The sequence below is a fragment of the Cervus canadensis genome, chromosome 32 (genome assembly GCF_019320065.1).
Source record: "Cervus canadensis isolate Bull #8, Minnesota chromosome 32, ASM1932006v1, whole genome shotgun sequence".
NCBI lineage: Eukaryota > Metazoa > Chordata > Mammalia > Artiodactyla > Cervidae > Cervus > Cervus canadensis.
The window spans coordinates 38,745,656-38,760,485 of record NC_057417.1 but is presented as its reverse complement, the minus strand read 5'-3'; the positions used below and the strand labels follow the sequence as shown (position 1 = coordinate 38,760,485).

Below are 14,830 nucleotides of genomic sequence, written 5' to 3'. Positions count from 1 at the left end.
ACGTCCTCTGACTGTTTCATGTGGGTTGAGAGCCAGGCTTTGTTGGGGCCACGTTCTTTCTCCACTGAGAGCAATGTCCAGCTGCCCCAGGTGACATTATCCTCCACTTGCAGAAAGGCTCATGACAATCAAATATTTCTCACATTGGTGGCTCAGCTCTCTGTAGGACACATGGGAGCATAAATAAAGACCCACCCTTTCCCAGTCCGTGGGCACCCATCCTATGCCTCCCCAGCACGCTTTGCAACCCACAGATACCCCCAGAGTGGGAAGTCCAGAAGTTTGGTTCTCTGAGGACAGTTCCCAAGCTCAGGGAGACAGATGCAGTCCTTGCAAGCCCTGGACCTTCCCACCTTCTAGATTTTTCCATGGCAATTGAACCAAAAACGTTTTATGTATCCACAGAAAACGTTTTATGTAACCACCATCTCACACAAGGCTTCTCCATATTCCAGCCAATGCTCCTTAATTTGCATCTCTTTAGTGACTAGTGGCGTTGAGCATCTTTTCACGTGCTTATCGGCCATTTGTATGTCTTCTTTGGAGAAAAGTCTTTTCAGACCCTTTGTCCAATTTTGAACTGGGTTTGTTCTGTTAATGTTGAGTTGTAGGCATTCTTTATATATTTTAAATGCTAACCCCTTATCAGATATGTAATCTGTGTTTTCTCCTATTCTATGGGTCACCATTTCACCCTGGTAATAATGTCCTCTGATGCACAATCTTGACGTTTATCATTTATTTTTCCCTTTTTAGCTGCCTGTGCTTTTGGTGTCACATCTGAGAAATAATTGCCAAATCCAGTCTCATGAAGATTTTTCCGCCTTCTTGTAAGAGTTTTATAGTTTGAGCTCTTCTGTTTAGGTTTTTGAGTTGGTTCTGTATGTGGTGTGAGGTAGGGGTCCAATTTCATCCTGTTGCATGTGGATTTTCTTCCTTTTTAACTCAGCCCCTGGAGCAGCAGCCCCTGCACATAGACCTCCCTCGGTCTGACCCCCAACAGCCACCTGAGGGAGCTAGAGGTGCTACCCCTACTCTAGGCAGCTGCCAATCACACCTACTACCCCTTCCCCCCACAGTGGGCACATGACCAGGCACAGTCCACCAGGGTCCTCCCCCAGCAATGGCCACCACTTTTCACTGGCAAATGTTACTGGTCTGGGTGGGTGACTTCCCCCTGCAGCCCTGTGCAAACCTCCAGGTACCCTCACAAGAAAGATGGTGCTGGCACTGAGCCCATGCTCCTGGGGTTCTTAAAACTAGCTCAGTGGTCAAGTACTGCATTGCAGGCCCACGTGGGAGACTTGTTAAAATGCACACTTCTACTCAGAGCCAGCGAACCGAGTCTGGGGACCCAGAGAACAGATGTCTCAGATAAGCCCCTGATCCTGGCATTTGCCACAGTGAAGAGACAGGGGAGGCAGTGTCCCAGAACAGGCCCACGCTGGGTCACTGTGGGGACACAGGAGCAGGCAACCCCTTTGGACTTCAGAGCCTGAGAGAGACCTGGAATGCTCACCTGCTGCTCAAGGGGTCTGGGCCCTCTGGTCTTCATTACCTGGGACCCCAGGCACTATAACCAGGCCCTCTGGGCCACGGCTGACCCAGAGGTACCCTAGGCAGACTACCTCCCCAGTCCAGCGGAGCTACCAGACCCAGGAGAGGCCCCCACCCCAACCCCATCCCCGGCCCGGGGCCTTCTCAAGTCGGGTGACCATCCTCACTGCGCTGAACACCTGCTGAGAGCTCTGGGCCAGACGTGGGCCTTGGGACACCAGCCTTGGCCGGGGGGGGGGGGGGGGGGACGGGGGGCGGTCTGCCATGGAGACCAACAGTCTCAGTACAGTGCCAAATAGGGGGCTGCCGGGGGTGGGGTTGGGGAGGATGGAAGGAAACGGAGGAAGGAGGCGACCCAGGGCGAAGGCGTGAATGAATGCAAGCCGGGGTCACCTCCCGTCACTTGAACCCAAAGCGCCCACGGGAGGAGCGGGCTGAACTTAGAACGCTCCCTCTTTCCCACCCTGGGCCAGGGGACGGGGGTCGGGGGCCGCCCGACGGGGAGGCGCCCAGCATGGCCGGGAAGGACGGACGTTCGCGCAAGGGTTCGGAGCGGACCTGAGACTCCGGCCGCAGGGGCCCGGGGCTGCCCCTGCTCCTCCCCCACCCGCCCGGACCCCCTGCGCCCCTCCCCCCAGGCCAACCCCAGGGTTAGGGAGCGTCTACATTTCTCCTCCCGTCGGTCGGGCCCGCACTTGGTCTTGTGTACGGGGCTTGCTCATTGGGCACATTAGATGGATGCCCCGCCCAGGGCCCCGAGATGGCCAATTGCAAGGGGTTTCACAGCGTGCCGTAGGAGAGGGATTGTCACCGTGCTGCGACGCTTGGGGATCCCTAGGCCTCAGTGGTCGTTGCTCCTCCGCCCCGGGCCCTAGCCTCAAGGAGACCTCCGGGACCGCTGCCCGGGGAGGTGCCCGCGGGGCATCCGGAGAGCCCCAGGAGATCTCGACCGCCCTGCTTTCCCGCCGCTCGCCGGCCCGTCCTCGCGAGGAACAGTGCCCCGCGAAGGGGAGTTTGCAGACGCTCCCTCACACCCGGGACGCGGCCCCTTTAAGGACGCAGGTGTCCATGGCGCCGCCTGACTGAAAAGCCGCCCCCGGCCCGGGCTCCCGAGCCGGGCCCGGGGCACGGGCGCGCGGCGGAGGGACGCGGGCGGCGGGCGGCGATCGGTGGCGCGGGCGGCGCGGGGCTGGCGGCGGCGGCGGCGCAGTGCGAGGCAGGCGCGCGGCGGGCAGGCTCTGCAGGCCCCGCCCCGCCCCGCCCGCGCCGGGGTCCTCGAGCGCTCGGGCTGCGCGCGGAGCGGGCTCGGGAGGGAAGTCCCGAGACAAAGGGAGCGCCGCCGCCGCCGCCGCCGCCTAGTACGCCTCGCTCGCCGGGCCGGGCCGCCCGAGGTGAGCGCCGCGGGGCGGGCGCGGGGGCCCGGGCCTCCGCCGCCGGTGGGCCCGGCCGGGCCGGCGCCCTCCACTCGCGGCCCGGCCCGTTCCCGGAGACCGGCCCGCCCCGGGCTGCTGACGCCGCGGCGGGGGCCAGCCCGCCGGGCTCCCCTCGGGCGGCCCGGCCCCCAGCCCGCCGCAGCCTCGGCCCGCGAGGTGGGGGCGTCCTCTCCCCCGGGCGCGCGCTCGGGGAGAGTCGCGTCCGGGGCGGCAGACGGCGCGATCGGCTCGGGCCGCGCTGACAGGAGCGCCGAGCCCTCCGCTCAGGCGGAGCGTTTCCGGGGTCACGGTCTGCGCGCGAACCTGTGGCGCGTTCCAGCCGGGGAGAGGACGCGCCGCACAAAGAGTGCAAAGCTGCGCGCTGCAGGAGCGCTGGCGCGTTTGGGGGTGGCGTGTGATGCCTGGAAACGAAAACAAGCCAGAGCTCTTGCGCCTCCGAGCTCCGCTTGCCGTTGGGGGGACCCACCGAGTGTTCGCGCTTCCCTTGCCGGGGAGATCTCGTCCCAAGACCTATTTGTACCAGTTGGACGGAGGCTGGAGCTGGTAGTTTTCGCGAGAAAAAGAAAGGCGAGGGAATGATTAGCTGGGCTGATGGTAGCGGCCAGCAGCTGTCCCTGAATCACAGAAGTAACTGGTTTGGTTTGTACGGTCTGAAAACAAGCTCCGTTCGCAGAGTTACTCCTCTGTGTTTGCGGAGTTGGCTTTCGTTGGTCTGCTCTTAAGCCCGTGGTTTTCTGTGTTTCTTACTCCCAAGGAAACCCTGCCTTTGGACGGAGAACCTGCCCAGCAGCAGGGAGAGAAGGATCCCACGTTTGTCCTGACTTGCTTTTGAGTTTTCGGGTGGGTTGGGGGTGAATTCTGCATCGTGCTGCACGTGAGTCTCGCTGGGGGTTCCGGGCTTGCTTTGGAAACAGCCAGGCGTCCTGGGAGGCGTGTCAGGAAAGACCAGGGAAGTGCACCTGGGCTGGAGGGGCTCCTGAGCGCAGGTGAAGCCAGTGCCTGCCTTCCACTGGTGAGTTTGCGGTTGGGTGGGAAAGCCCACCCAGGGCCGCGAGCCTTCGTCGGTTTCATCCTGGGCCGACCTCCAGAGTGCTATCGCCCATACTGGTGAGAAGGTCGAGGTGGGAGGGGGACGCCGCTGGCCCTCACCTGCAGCCAGTAAGTGGCTTCACAGTGCTGTAGGCTACCAGAGCGTGATCTGAGAAGAGTGGGTTCAAGCACAGCCCACGCTGGAAAAGGATGGCTGCAGACTTCAAGGGTCTGCCCCAGACCCGGATCCTGTGCTGCAGGCTGTCTCTAGCAGGTTATGGATATCCGATCTTTGCCTCTTAGAGATTTTGCTGCTCTGAAGACTCTCCTAACACTTAACAGCTCCTTAAGTGCCTCCTTGTCAGTTGGGAAAAGCTGATTTGATTCTAAGTGGGATGCTGAAGGAGTGGTTCCCTGTTGTAATTAAAATGTAGCAAATTGGCTGCTTTCTCCTGGGGAGCGAGAGGCCGGCCTCTCTCTGGGCGGGTGCAGGTGTGCGCCTGTGACTCTGCTCTGCCTGCAGCATCCATCCTTCTGGTGCCCGGTTTGGTTGTCACCCCCAAGGACGGGGTTGCAGCAGCTCTTGTGGGACCCCCCCCACCGTTACCTCTTGCACCTGAGATGATCACAGCTGGCACCCCGACCGGGTCTGCTGAGATGGCTTTGTTCCTTGTCAGCTGAAGAGGTGGCCTGTGGCGGGGTCCTGGCATGCGGTCAGCAGGCATGCGGCACTCAGGATCACCCTGCCGGCCTCTTCTACGTTCTGGCCCAGCCCTCTCGCTCCAGAGCCCTCAAGTGCCTGGCACTCTGGCTTGCCCATTCCAGAGCCCGTGTGCCGCCCAGGCTCCAGGAACCAGTCTTGACTCCTTGCTGAGCGCAGACTCTACGGGAACCTCTCACTGCATGGAAAGCCAGGCTGCTTCTCTCTGCCGCTGAGCTTCCGTGTGGGACAGTTCAGAGGTGGCCTCACCCTGTGCCCTATGCTCTGCCCTGACCCGTGAGGGGCTCGTGTAGGACATCTTGCACATCCCTAAGCCCCGCGGAGTGGGGGAGACATTCCCCTCGGCTCTGGGGATGAGGTAGGGGTGAGTTCTGTTCAGAAGGGTCATACGAAGTGAAGGGTTTTCAGACTTCAGGATTTCTGCCCTCACCTCTAACCAGAGAGGACCTTAAAGATGAAAGCTGGCCGGCGCTCCCCTCTGCTCTGCCGGCTCCCCGCCTGAGGGAAGTGACCCCAGCGCCTCCCACTCTGTCCTGTTTCTGAACTGAGCCCGGTGCTGCAGGCAGTGCCCAGGTGGCCAGCCAACCACCACTAGGACCCAGGGGCACCAGCACACCCACATCAGCCTTCGGGCAGCCGCGCTTGGGTTCTTCAACTTAGGTTGCGTGAATGAATGAAAATACTAGATAGATGTGCCTGTGTAGGGAAGGAGACCCCAGATGGGGTCCTGTCCATCGGGTCCACGGATGAGGAGGAGGTGGGCAGGCCAGGACTGGAGGGTAGGGGGCAGCAAAGAGAGATTCTGTTTGGGGTGCGGGCTTGTTTGGGATTAAGGCCTTCTTGCTTGGGACTTGATCTTGAGGTTGGGCAGGGTCAGAACCTTCAGAGAGTGTCCTTAGTGGTCAGAGCCAGGCAGTGGTTCCCGTCACCAGGCCTCCTGCATGGGAGCTAGTTTCATTGCTCGCTTTTCCTTGTGTTGTTACAAGTCTGTTTTTTTGACAACTCACAGCACCCAGTTGTCTGGTGTCTGCAGTAAGTCACCCCACCTCGTGAGGCCTGGGCTCCTGGATGAGGCAATCTGTGGTGGTGATCCCAACCCCACCCCCCATATGCTTATTTATTGGGGAGTGGTCTAAGAGCCAGACCCCTACAGAGTTCTGGCTCCTTGGGGCCACTGGGCCTGGGAACATGCCTTGGAAACAAGCAGCCACCCAGGGCCGGGGTCTGCTGCTCTGCTGTTGACCTGCTGACCTGACCCTGCTCCCCTGCACAGACATGCGCACACCAGAGTGGCCACCAGCAGCTGGTGCTGGGACAAGGTCACCGTTTGGCTTGCTGGAGAAGTTGGGGGTCAGCCTGAGCCAAGTAATGATGGGCCAGGGGGCCGCGGTGAGCAGCGGCCCTTCTACCCAGAGTAGGAAGAGCCGTGGGCTTGAGTTGAGGCTTCGCCCTCAGTGGGCAGGTTACTTTCTGGATCTTTGTTTCTCAGCTCTGAGCTGGGCTTTCCCCCGCTCTGGGGCAGGGCCAGCACCACTGGGAGGCACGGCCGGCTTCTTGTTCTGTCTTTGGCGGAAGTTTGTTTTCTGCCTGTGGAAGGCACGGCTTGTTGTCCTAGGAGACTCCAGGTGCTGGGCCTCTCCCCTGCCAGAGGCGCGAGGGGTGAGCCAGCCACCCAGCGGATGTGCCCGGCTTGGAGACCGTCCCCTCAGCATGGTTAAAGCCATGCTCGTGGAGGTACTTGATTCGGGGTACTCTCCAGCGTTCCCGTGGACTTCAAGACCAGCAAACACACTTAGGGTCAGATTCCCCAGCAGGTTCTGTGGCCTCTGGGGCTGGATCCCTGTGGGCGGAAGGGCAGCGAGGGCTGTGGGGTTCTGACCTTGGCCCGCGCCTGGTCTGGCCTGCACGCGGGGTCAGCCGCCCTGGGACACGACCCGACGGCGTCAGGCGATGGATCTGCGTGCTGATGGGCCCAGCCTTGAGGGTCGGGGTGGGGGGTGACATTCAGAAGTGGCCAGGGGCCCCAGCAGCCTGGCTACAGGGCCCACTGCGCCTTTCGCTGACTTCCCCAAAGTCTGGGGGACAGGCGGTGGGGCCAGGGACGGCCTGGTGGTGGGGTTTGCTGGAGGCTGGGCTTGTGTGGCCCCGTCCCTCCTGTGGTTAAGCTGCTCTCTGCCCGGGGCCACCTTCCGGAACACGGGCTCCCCTCCTGGCTGGGCCCAAGCATGGATTGTGGCAGCACCCTCACCTCCCTGTGCTCAGTGACCGCCCCCCCAGGTCTCAGGCCGGCCCTCTGGATGTCCCCATCTTGCTCCTGCCCCTCCTCGTGGTATCGGGGTCCCTCGCGCTCCAGCCGGGGTTGCAGGACAAAGAGGGCAGGGCTGCTACTGGGTGCTGGGGGCACCCCAGGGGGCATGACCCCCATGCAGACCCCAGGCTGAAGCATGCCCAGAGAGCCTGTGAGGCCGCTGGGAGCCTTCGTTTGCTTGCTCCTCGGAATCGAGTCTCAGGCCGGGCCAGGCGCAGGGTGAGGGGCAGAGGGCCCGCAGCTACCTTTGCTCATCTCACGTTCTGCCCGGCTCTTCCAGGGACGCGAACATGTCGGGGATCGCCCTCAGCAGACTCGCCCAGGAGAGGAAAGCTTGGAGAAAAGACCACCCGTTTGTAAGGAAGGCTTTACTTGTGCATGCAGCAGGGCGCCGGTGTCCCCTGACCGGAACGCCCGCTCCCGAGGGTCACCGCTGGCCTGGGCTGCGCTGGAGGGCTGGTCCCGGGCGGGCCCGCCGCCCACGTGCTCGTGCTCTTCCTCACAGGGTTTCGTGGCCGTCCCGACAAAGAACCCTGACGGCACAATGAACCTCATGAACTGGGAGTGCGCCATTCCTGGGAAGAAGGGGGTAAGAGGGACCACCCCTTCAGAAGAACCCAGGCAGGCCAGGGGACAAGGTTAGGGTGACATGTGTCCCCCGGGCAGCCTTCCTTCAGAAAGGAGCTGGGCTGCAGCAGGTGGGGAGTGCACCATGGAGCCCGACGTCCGGGAGTAGGGGGAGCCCTGGAGGGGGTGGAGGGGGGCGGCGCGCTGAGGCTGAAGTGGTGCTCCCAGGGCCAGGGGTGGAGGGTTTGCGCCTCGGACCCTGGCAGATCCTTAGACACAGCAGCGATCTCTGCCGCCTGGGATGGCCCTAGTGGCCTTCACTCGGTGCCTCTGGCTGCACTGGAACTGGCACATTGGAAGCTTCTGTGGGCTTTGGGGGCGGAAGGAAGGAGACCCCTGAGGTGCCCGGGTGGTGACGGCCTTGTCCCTGCACCCCTCCCGGTGGTTGGCATGAAGATGCAGCAGGAGTAGGCCCTGGCGGTGGGGGGACGCACTGTGGAGCCGGGAAGCTGCCTGGGCCTGCAGGGCGTCAGGGGGCGGCTTTGCAGAATGTCCCTCCCGGGGTGCCCCCTCCCTGAGTCCGCACCACACCCACTGATGTGGGTCCGGGGCCATGTACTTCTCCAGGGAAGGCCCTTTCCATCTGCCCTTGGGGCCATGGAGGCCCCAGGAGTCCCGGGGAGCTGCCTTGGGGGGCCCTCCTGGTCCTGGGGGTACTCCAGAGCAGGCCCCTTGCCCCTCTTGGGCCTGGCCACCAGCACTCCTGATCACAGTTTTATTGCCCAACAGACTCCATGGGAAGGCGGCTTGTTTAAACTACGGATGCTGTTCAAAGATGATTACCCATCCTCACCGCCGAAATGTAAGTAGGACGAGGTCCTCGGGAGTCAGCCAGCTCCAACTGTGTTCAGCGGGCGGTCCCAGGTCCCCCTGGAGAGCCTGGACCCGGGTAGCCGTGGTTGTGTTCCGTCTGCTCGCGGCAGCTCCGGAGCCTCTGGTCCCTGAGGTGGGCGGTGGGTGTGAGTCTGTCTCCACCCCAGTGGTGGGAGTGCACATAACAGGCTCAGATCTCAGAACCCGACTCTCATCCCTGGGGCCCCTGGACCAGCTGCCACCAGCTTCCAGCCCTGCAGGGAGGCAGGTGTGCGGAAGGGCCGCGGTCCAGAGCCTCCCCCGCTTCGGGTTTTGTCACCTGGTGGGATTTCATACCTGGTGGTGCTGTGTATCCCCTGCATGGGTGGTACATTGGCACCTCCAGAGAAGGCGGCGGGAGGAGCGGGCCGGCCGTGTCTGAGGTGGTGCTCAGGTAGACCTCGGCGGGCAGGTCCACAGAGCTCAGGCGGGTCCAGGCCGCTCCTCTGGGGAGCTGGATATCCGCAAACGCTGTGGCCGGCTCGTTGAGCACATTAGCTCGTGCCCAGCTTGTGAAGAATGCCCCCAGCACGTGGGGCAGGACTGTCGGCATTCACTCTGGTGCGTGGTGATTCAGGAGTCTTGTCTGTTATAAAGGCAGGGCTGGAAGAATTTCTGAAAGGACAGTCAGTCTTTGGGACAGAGACTTACTTCATTTGGGTTGTTCTTTGCTGTTTCAATTTTTTGCCACATAGTTACTACCTTAAAGACCATCTATAAGAAATGAGATAAATTGTAGCAGCTTTCTTCACTGGTCCCACCCTGTATTGGAATCCAAGCAGATCCAGCCAGACAGGAAGAGGAAACCCCAGTGGAATTGGAGGACAAGCATACAGCCAGTATCTGTCAAGTCTAAGGCTGCTGACTTAAAGAGCAATTCACAAAAGTCTGTTTTCATGTGACTACAAAAGATGGCATCTTCTAAAGTATACTGGGTACATCAAATACCATGGGGTAAATCCAACAGATGCAAGGCCTCACTGCTGGAAAAAAAACACAGAAAAAAATTTTAAAGGGAATTCCCTGGCAGTCCAGTGGTTAGGACTCCACGCTTTCACCACTGTGGGCAGGGGTTCAGACCCTGGTTGGGGGACTGAGATTCCACAAGCCCTGCAGTGTGGCCGAATAAAAGCAATCAGACATTTCAGCAAGGGTCTGGGCCACTGCGAGCCCTGGCAGGACAAGTGTGTGCATGGCTTGTGGCCATGGGTGTCCGCGCCTGCTCTCTGCTCTGCTTGCAGGTCCACTGTGATCAGGCAGACTTTTCTGGAAGCTGTCGCCCTAGCTGGAACATGGGGGAGGCAAGTGCTGAGAATAGTCGCGTCCTTGGCGCTCTGGCGGGGGCCTGGGGGTCCTGAGGCCCAGGCCGAGGCTCGTCGGGTGGGAGCCCACCCTGACGGGGACGCAGGCCTGCAGAGCAGAGGCCCAGGAGGCCAGCTGTGTGCTTGGCTGATGACGGAGGCCACGTGGGAGGTGGGGGCGGAGTGGGAGAAGAGGGACGGGTGCGTCCGGGGATCCTGGCGCCCAGAGGGAGAGGTGCTGCTGGGGAGACGGCCTCCTCCCTCCTGTCAGCGGACGAGAGCCCTTAACCGGAAACAGCAGGGGGAAAGCCACGAGCTGGGCAGACCTGGAGTCAGGGTCGTGCCCTCCCCCGGGGCAGCACGCATGAGGAGGAGAGACAGATGTGTCTGTTGTCGGTCCTTTACCCATGTTCGTCAGAGCCCCTGCACGCTGGTGAGGAGAAGCAAACAGCCCCTTGCAGCAGAGGTTCTCCAGTCAGCCGGCGGGCCCGGGAGGGTGCCCGGCTTCCTCACGGACGCAGCGGGGGACAGCCCGGTGGCCCTGAGTGCTCCCTGGAGAGCGCTCAGCGGGCCTCCTGAGCCCACATGTTGACGCCTGTCCCCTGAGACGCCTGTCCCCTGAGGCGCTCCCTGAGGAGGGCCTGGTGCACTTGAACCCTGCAGAAGGCCAGAGAGCCCTGGGGCAGCCCGCGAGTCTGCGCAGAGGGAAGGAGGCCCGCATGTGCCGGACACGGGAGGCGCTGACCGTGTTCAGTTGGGGTCAGCCGCGCCCGTGAGGCGGTGTGGGAGCTCCGGGGGCACGGCAGGGCTTGGGGTCCTGGTGCTGGGCCAGCATCCTCTCTGCACGAGAAGCAAGATCGCCGCCTTGGGTTCAGTTAAAGGTGGGAAGTGATGTCTGCAACTAAAGGAGCAAGGAGACAGACTCGAAGTGAGGGACAGTACGTGACAGTGGGCTGTGTCCTGCGTATATGTGTACAAAGAGCGTCTGCAAGTCAGCAAGAAGAATGTGCCAGAGACTGAAGAAGAGCTTTCAGAGAGGCAGCCCTGACCAGGCACGGCGGGCCGCGCATCGGCACCACCCGGCTGGCACAGTCGTGAAGCCTGGGAGCCTGAGGCCCCGCCAGCGGCGTGTGGATTGGTGCAGCCTCCGTGCGAGCCAGCAGCATCTGCTTGAGCGACGGTTTCACGCGGAGGAGGCCTTGTGGCTCCATTCGTGGTGGCTCGGCTGTGCCCTGGGGTTCGTGGGCCAGCGCCCAGGCCTGCCAGCGAGGCCCGCGTGGTGGGGTGGGCTGAGACCTGGGCAGAGCGGGAGCCCCGGGCAGGGGCGGGCTTCTAGAAGCTGTTGGATGAGTGGGCGTGCTCACCTTTGGTAATTCATCACCCACGCTGTGCTGTGCTTGCTGCCCTCTTCTGGGTGTGACGTGTTTAGGCAGAGGGGAAAGTGTCCAGGTGAGAAAAACGGGCCAAAGCAGCAGGTGAGTGAACAGTCCATGGTGGGGCTCGGGGTGGCAGACTTTTCCTGCTGTTTTTAAGTTTCAAATTTTGTATGGGTATGTTTTTCCTTAAAGAGTTAACTTTTTATGTTGTTTGTTTTTGAAGAAAGAGCGTGTGGTCCTAAAAGCCTCTGTTTTGAAGCAGGATGAATTTGAAAATGGCCACTGGTGGGGAAGGGCCCCTGCGTTTCTGCCTGGCGCCCCCAGGCCCCACCTCGCCGCTGCAGGGGCTCCTTGCCGCCTTCCTGAGCCAGGCCGCTGGGAGGCCGTGGGGCTGGGGTCCTGTCTGGGGTGCAGGGCTCTGATGCCGCCCCCACCATGGGGCCCCGCCCTCTGGGCTTCTCGCCGCCTCCCACCTGGGGGCTGGTTTGTTTTCCCCCCCCGGTTGTTTTTCTTTTCTGCTTGTTTTGGCTGGTCGCCTGGTGTAGGGGAGGGGCGCCAGGGGAGTGGCTGGCCCTGGGCAGGGGGCACCTACCTCCAGAAACGTCTCCTCCCTCCCTGTGCTCCAGGCAAGTTTGAACCGCCGCTGTTCCACCCAAATGTGTACCCCTCGGGCACGGTGTGCCTGTCCATCCTGGAGGAGGACAAGGACTGGCGGCCAGCCATCACCATCAAGCAGGTATGTGTCCGCCCCGGCCCTCCCCAGTGGAGCCCAGACCGCGGTCGCAGAGCGTGCCTTTCCCAGCGCTGTGTTCTCTCTCGTGCAGATCTTATTAGGAATACAGGAACTCCTAAATGAACCAAATATCCAAGACCCAGCTCAAGCAGAGGCCTACACGATCTACTGGTCAGTAGTGACCCACTCGTTCGCTGCGCCCTCTTCTTGGCCTCACTGAAGGCCAGTCTAGGCCGCCCCTGGTGGGGGGCGGGTGGCGGGTGATGGGCTGTCAGGAGGCAGAGCTCGGGGGCTGGCCACTTTGTGTCTGAGCCCTGGCTGGCCCTGTGCCTCTGACCCTGGTCCAGCTCATTGGGAACGTTCCTCTGCGTGTGGGCCCTGGAGGAGGGGTGGCCAGTGGCCCACTCAACCAGGGACGCCAGCCTCCCGCCTTGGCCTTGCTGCTGCCCCCCGGTCTCCCAGCCCCTCTTCCCTGTCCCGCCAGGGGGCGGGGGCGGCAGTAGGGGACAAAGCCAGGCGTCTGCTTCATGCCCAGCCCTTCACTCTGTGTCCCTCGGAGCTTGTGTCCACGGTCGGCGCTGAGGGAGGAGCCCTGGGGTGATGGCGTTGGGAAGCAGCCTTCCCAGCTGCCGTGATGGCCTGGCACCCAGGGCCTGTCCTTCCTGGAGAGCATGGGGAGGGGGCAAAGCTGAGGCTGGGGCTATCCTCAGGCCCCGCTGAGCAGCCAGCACCCCAGCCTCCCTAGTTCCCCGAGAGAAGCACCAAGTTGATTGCCCAGAGTGGCTCAGGTCCCTGGGCAGGGCCCAGTGTTGGCCAAGGGCAGTATGGCGCCCCCCCGGCAGGGCAAAGGTCCAGTCCCTGAGCCCCCGGCCTGCTCGCCTCCAGCCTTCAGTCCCCCTGCCTCCTCAGGCCCCCGTTGGGAGCATCGCTCATGGTTCTAGCGAGCACGTTCTCACTGCCGGGTTAGGTGTACAGTGACTTCTGCCTGACCCCGAGCTGGGTGCCGAGTCCTGCACCCTTTGTAGGTAAGGCCAGTGGGTAGGCACCCGAGCTGAGCCCTGCGGCAGGAACGTGGCCCGCGAAGTTGGAGTCTCCTGTGACCGTGAGCTCAGGGAGCAGTGCCTCAGGCCGGCTTTCCTGAGTTTCCGTGCTGGTGGCGGTGTGCGGCCGGGTGCTGTGGGGACACCGCTCCGCAGCGTCCGCGCCCGAGGTCTCCCCAGTGGCATGGCCAGTGCTGGCCCTCACGCCCGCGTCCCCTCGGGCGCACTCAGCCTGCTGCAGGCTCCTGACTTGGGGGGCAGCTCGAGCTCCCTGTTGCAGGCGCTGCAGTCGTTCCCTAGGGAGGCTGCAGGCAGGGCGCCAGGGCTCAGCGGGGCAGCTGCTGCCACCCCACACCTGGCCGGAGGTGACCACTGGGCCTCAGGCTGAGGTCGGCATGCTGAGGGGCCATGCTTGTTGAGAGCACAGCTTGGGGGGCCCTGGCTTCCTTTCTCTCGCACCCCTGTGTGCGCACCCCCGACGAGCCTCTGTCGTGAGTGTCGTCTCCTCCCCGGGGCACAGCGCCCCTTTCGTCGGTGGCGGCTCTCACCTTGGAGCCCCGGCTCGGGTCCTGCTCGCCGCTGTACACTTCCCACGCACAGCGCTGAGAGCCAGGGGCAGACCCCCGGGTTTGTCTGGTTTTGAGGCAGGTGCGCGGACGCTCTGTCTCCTCCACTGACCAGAGTGGTGGAGGCCACCTCAGAGACAGGAGCTGCTGCTCCCTGCTGACCGGTGAGCCCGCGGGCTGCCCCAGGTTCCCGGTGTGGCTCAGCCGGTGTGTACCTTCTAACATGTCTCTCTTTTGACCTCCTTAGCCAAAACAGAGTGGAATATGAGAAAAGGGTTCGAGCACAAGCCAAGAAGTTTGCTCCCTCATAAGCAGCGACCTGTGGCATCGTAAAAGGAAGGGATTGGTTTGGCAAGAACTTGTTTACAACATTTTTGCAAATCTAACGTTGCTCTACAGTTACTGGTCACCTGGGGAGGGTGGGCGGGCGCCATTTTCCATTTCCGCCACTGGTACAGTCTCGACTCGCTGAATCGCCCAGTTTTTCATACAGGGTCTCTTCCTTCAGTCTTTTGTATTTTTGATTGTTATGTAAAACTTGCTTTTATTTTAATATTGATGTCAGTATTTCAACTGCTGTAAAATTATAAACTTTTATACTTGGATGAGTCCTGAGGAGCGTGTTCCCTTCGCTCACGGACGCAGGCATGCTCCACGCCGCCCAGAGCTGCACTTAGCCTCCCGCTGGCCGCACGTCGCCGGAAAGCAGAGCCGCCCACCCCCAGAGCCCCAGAGCCCCAGCCAGCCAGCGTCGCGTTTCCGCATCACTTCCTTTGTGTTTATATGGCGTTTGTCTGTGTTGCTGTTTAGAGTAAATAAACTGTTTATATAAAGGTTCTTGTTGCATTATCATCATTAAAAGTGAGGAGGTGGCCTCCGTGTGCCCCCAGCCCCATCCTCTGTAAACAGTGCCCTGCGTTCTCCCCGCCACGCCAGGCTCAGGGCTGCGGGCGCTGGAGGGTCAGGTCTGGTCAGGCGGGAACTGGCATCCAGATACTTGTTAAGCCCGCAGGCCCAGGCGTCAGGAGCAGGAGATGCTGACCCAGGCTGGGCAGGCGGGAGGACTGCGGTCCAGGCGCTCACCCCCAGTGCTGGCGCGTGGCTGAGGGCTGCCGGGCCAGCAATGGGGCCCAGACTGCAGGTGAGCGGAGCCCCACACCCCCCGCCCCTGCCCCGCGAGCGCAGGCGAGCCTGGCAGCAGGCCCCTCCCTGTTGCAGAAGCATCTGCTCCTGAGGCCGCTCCTCAGGAGGCTCCGGGATGCTGTCGGCAGCACATCCGGCCCCACT

The 14,830-nt window shown here is 62.0% G+C and overlaps 1 protein-coding gene across 2 annotated transcripts; it reads left to right on the top strand.

Moving 5' to 3' along the window:
• Positions 1–2,345: 2,345 nt before the first annotated feature.
• UBE2I (ubiquitin conjugating enzyme E2 I) lies at positions 2,346–14,380 on the top strand. 2 transcript variants are annotated; one of them, XM_043455494.1, is made up of 7 exons: positions 2,346–2,619; positions 7,329–7,404; positions 7,554–7,637; positions 8,405–8,477; positions 11,831–11,940; positions 12,029–12,108; positions 13,791–14,380. In XM_043455494.1, exons 2-7 carry the CDS (start codon positions 7,339–7,341, stop codon positions 13,852–13,854), a joined length of 477 nt encoding a protein of 158 aa, XP_043311429.1. In that variant the 5' UTR covers positions 2,346–2,619; positions 7,329–7,338; the 3' UTR covers positions 13,855–14,380. The 2 variants fall into 2 exon arrangements, with proteins under 2 accessions (XP_043311429.1, XP_043311428.1); XM_043455493.1 differs by lacking the exon at positions 2,346–2,619 and adding an exon at positions 2,800–2,948.
• Positions 14,381–14,830: the final 450 nt, after the last annotated feature.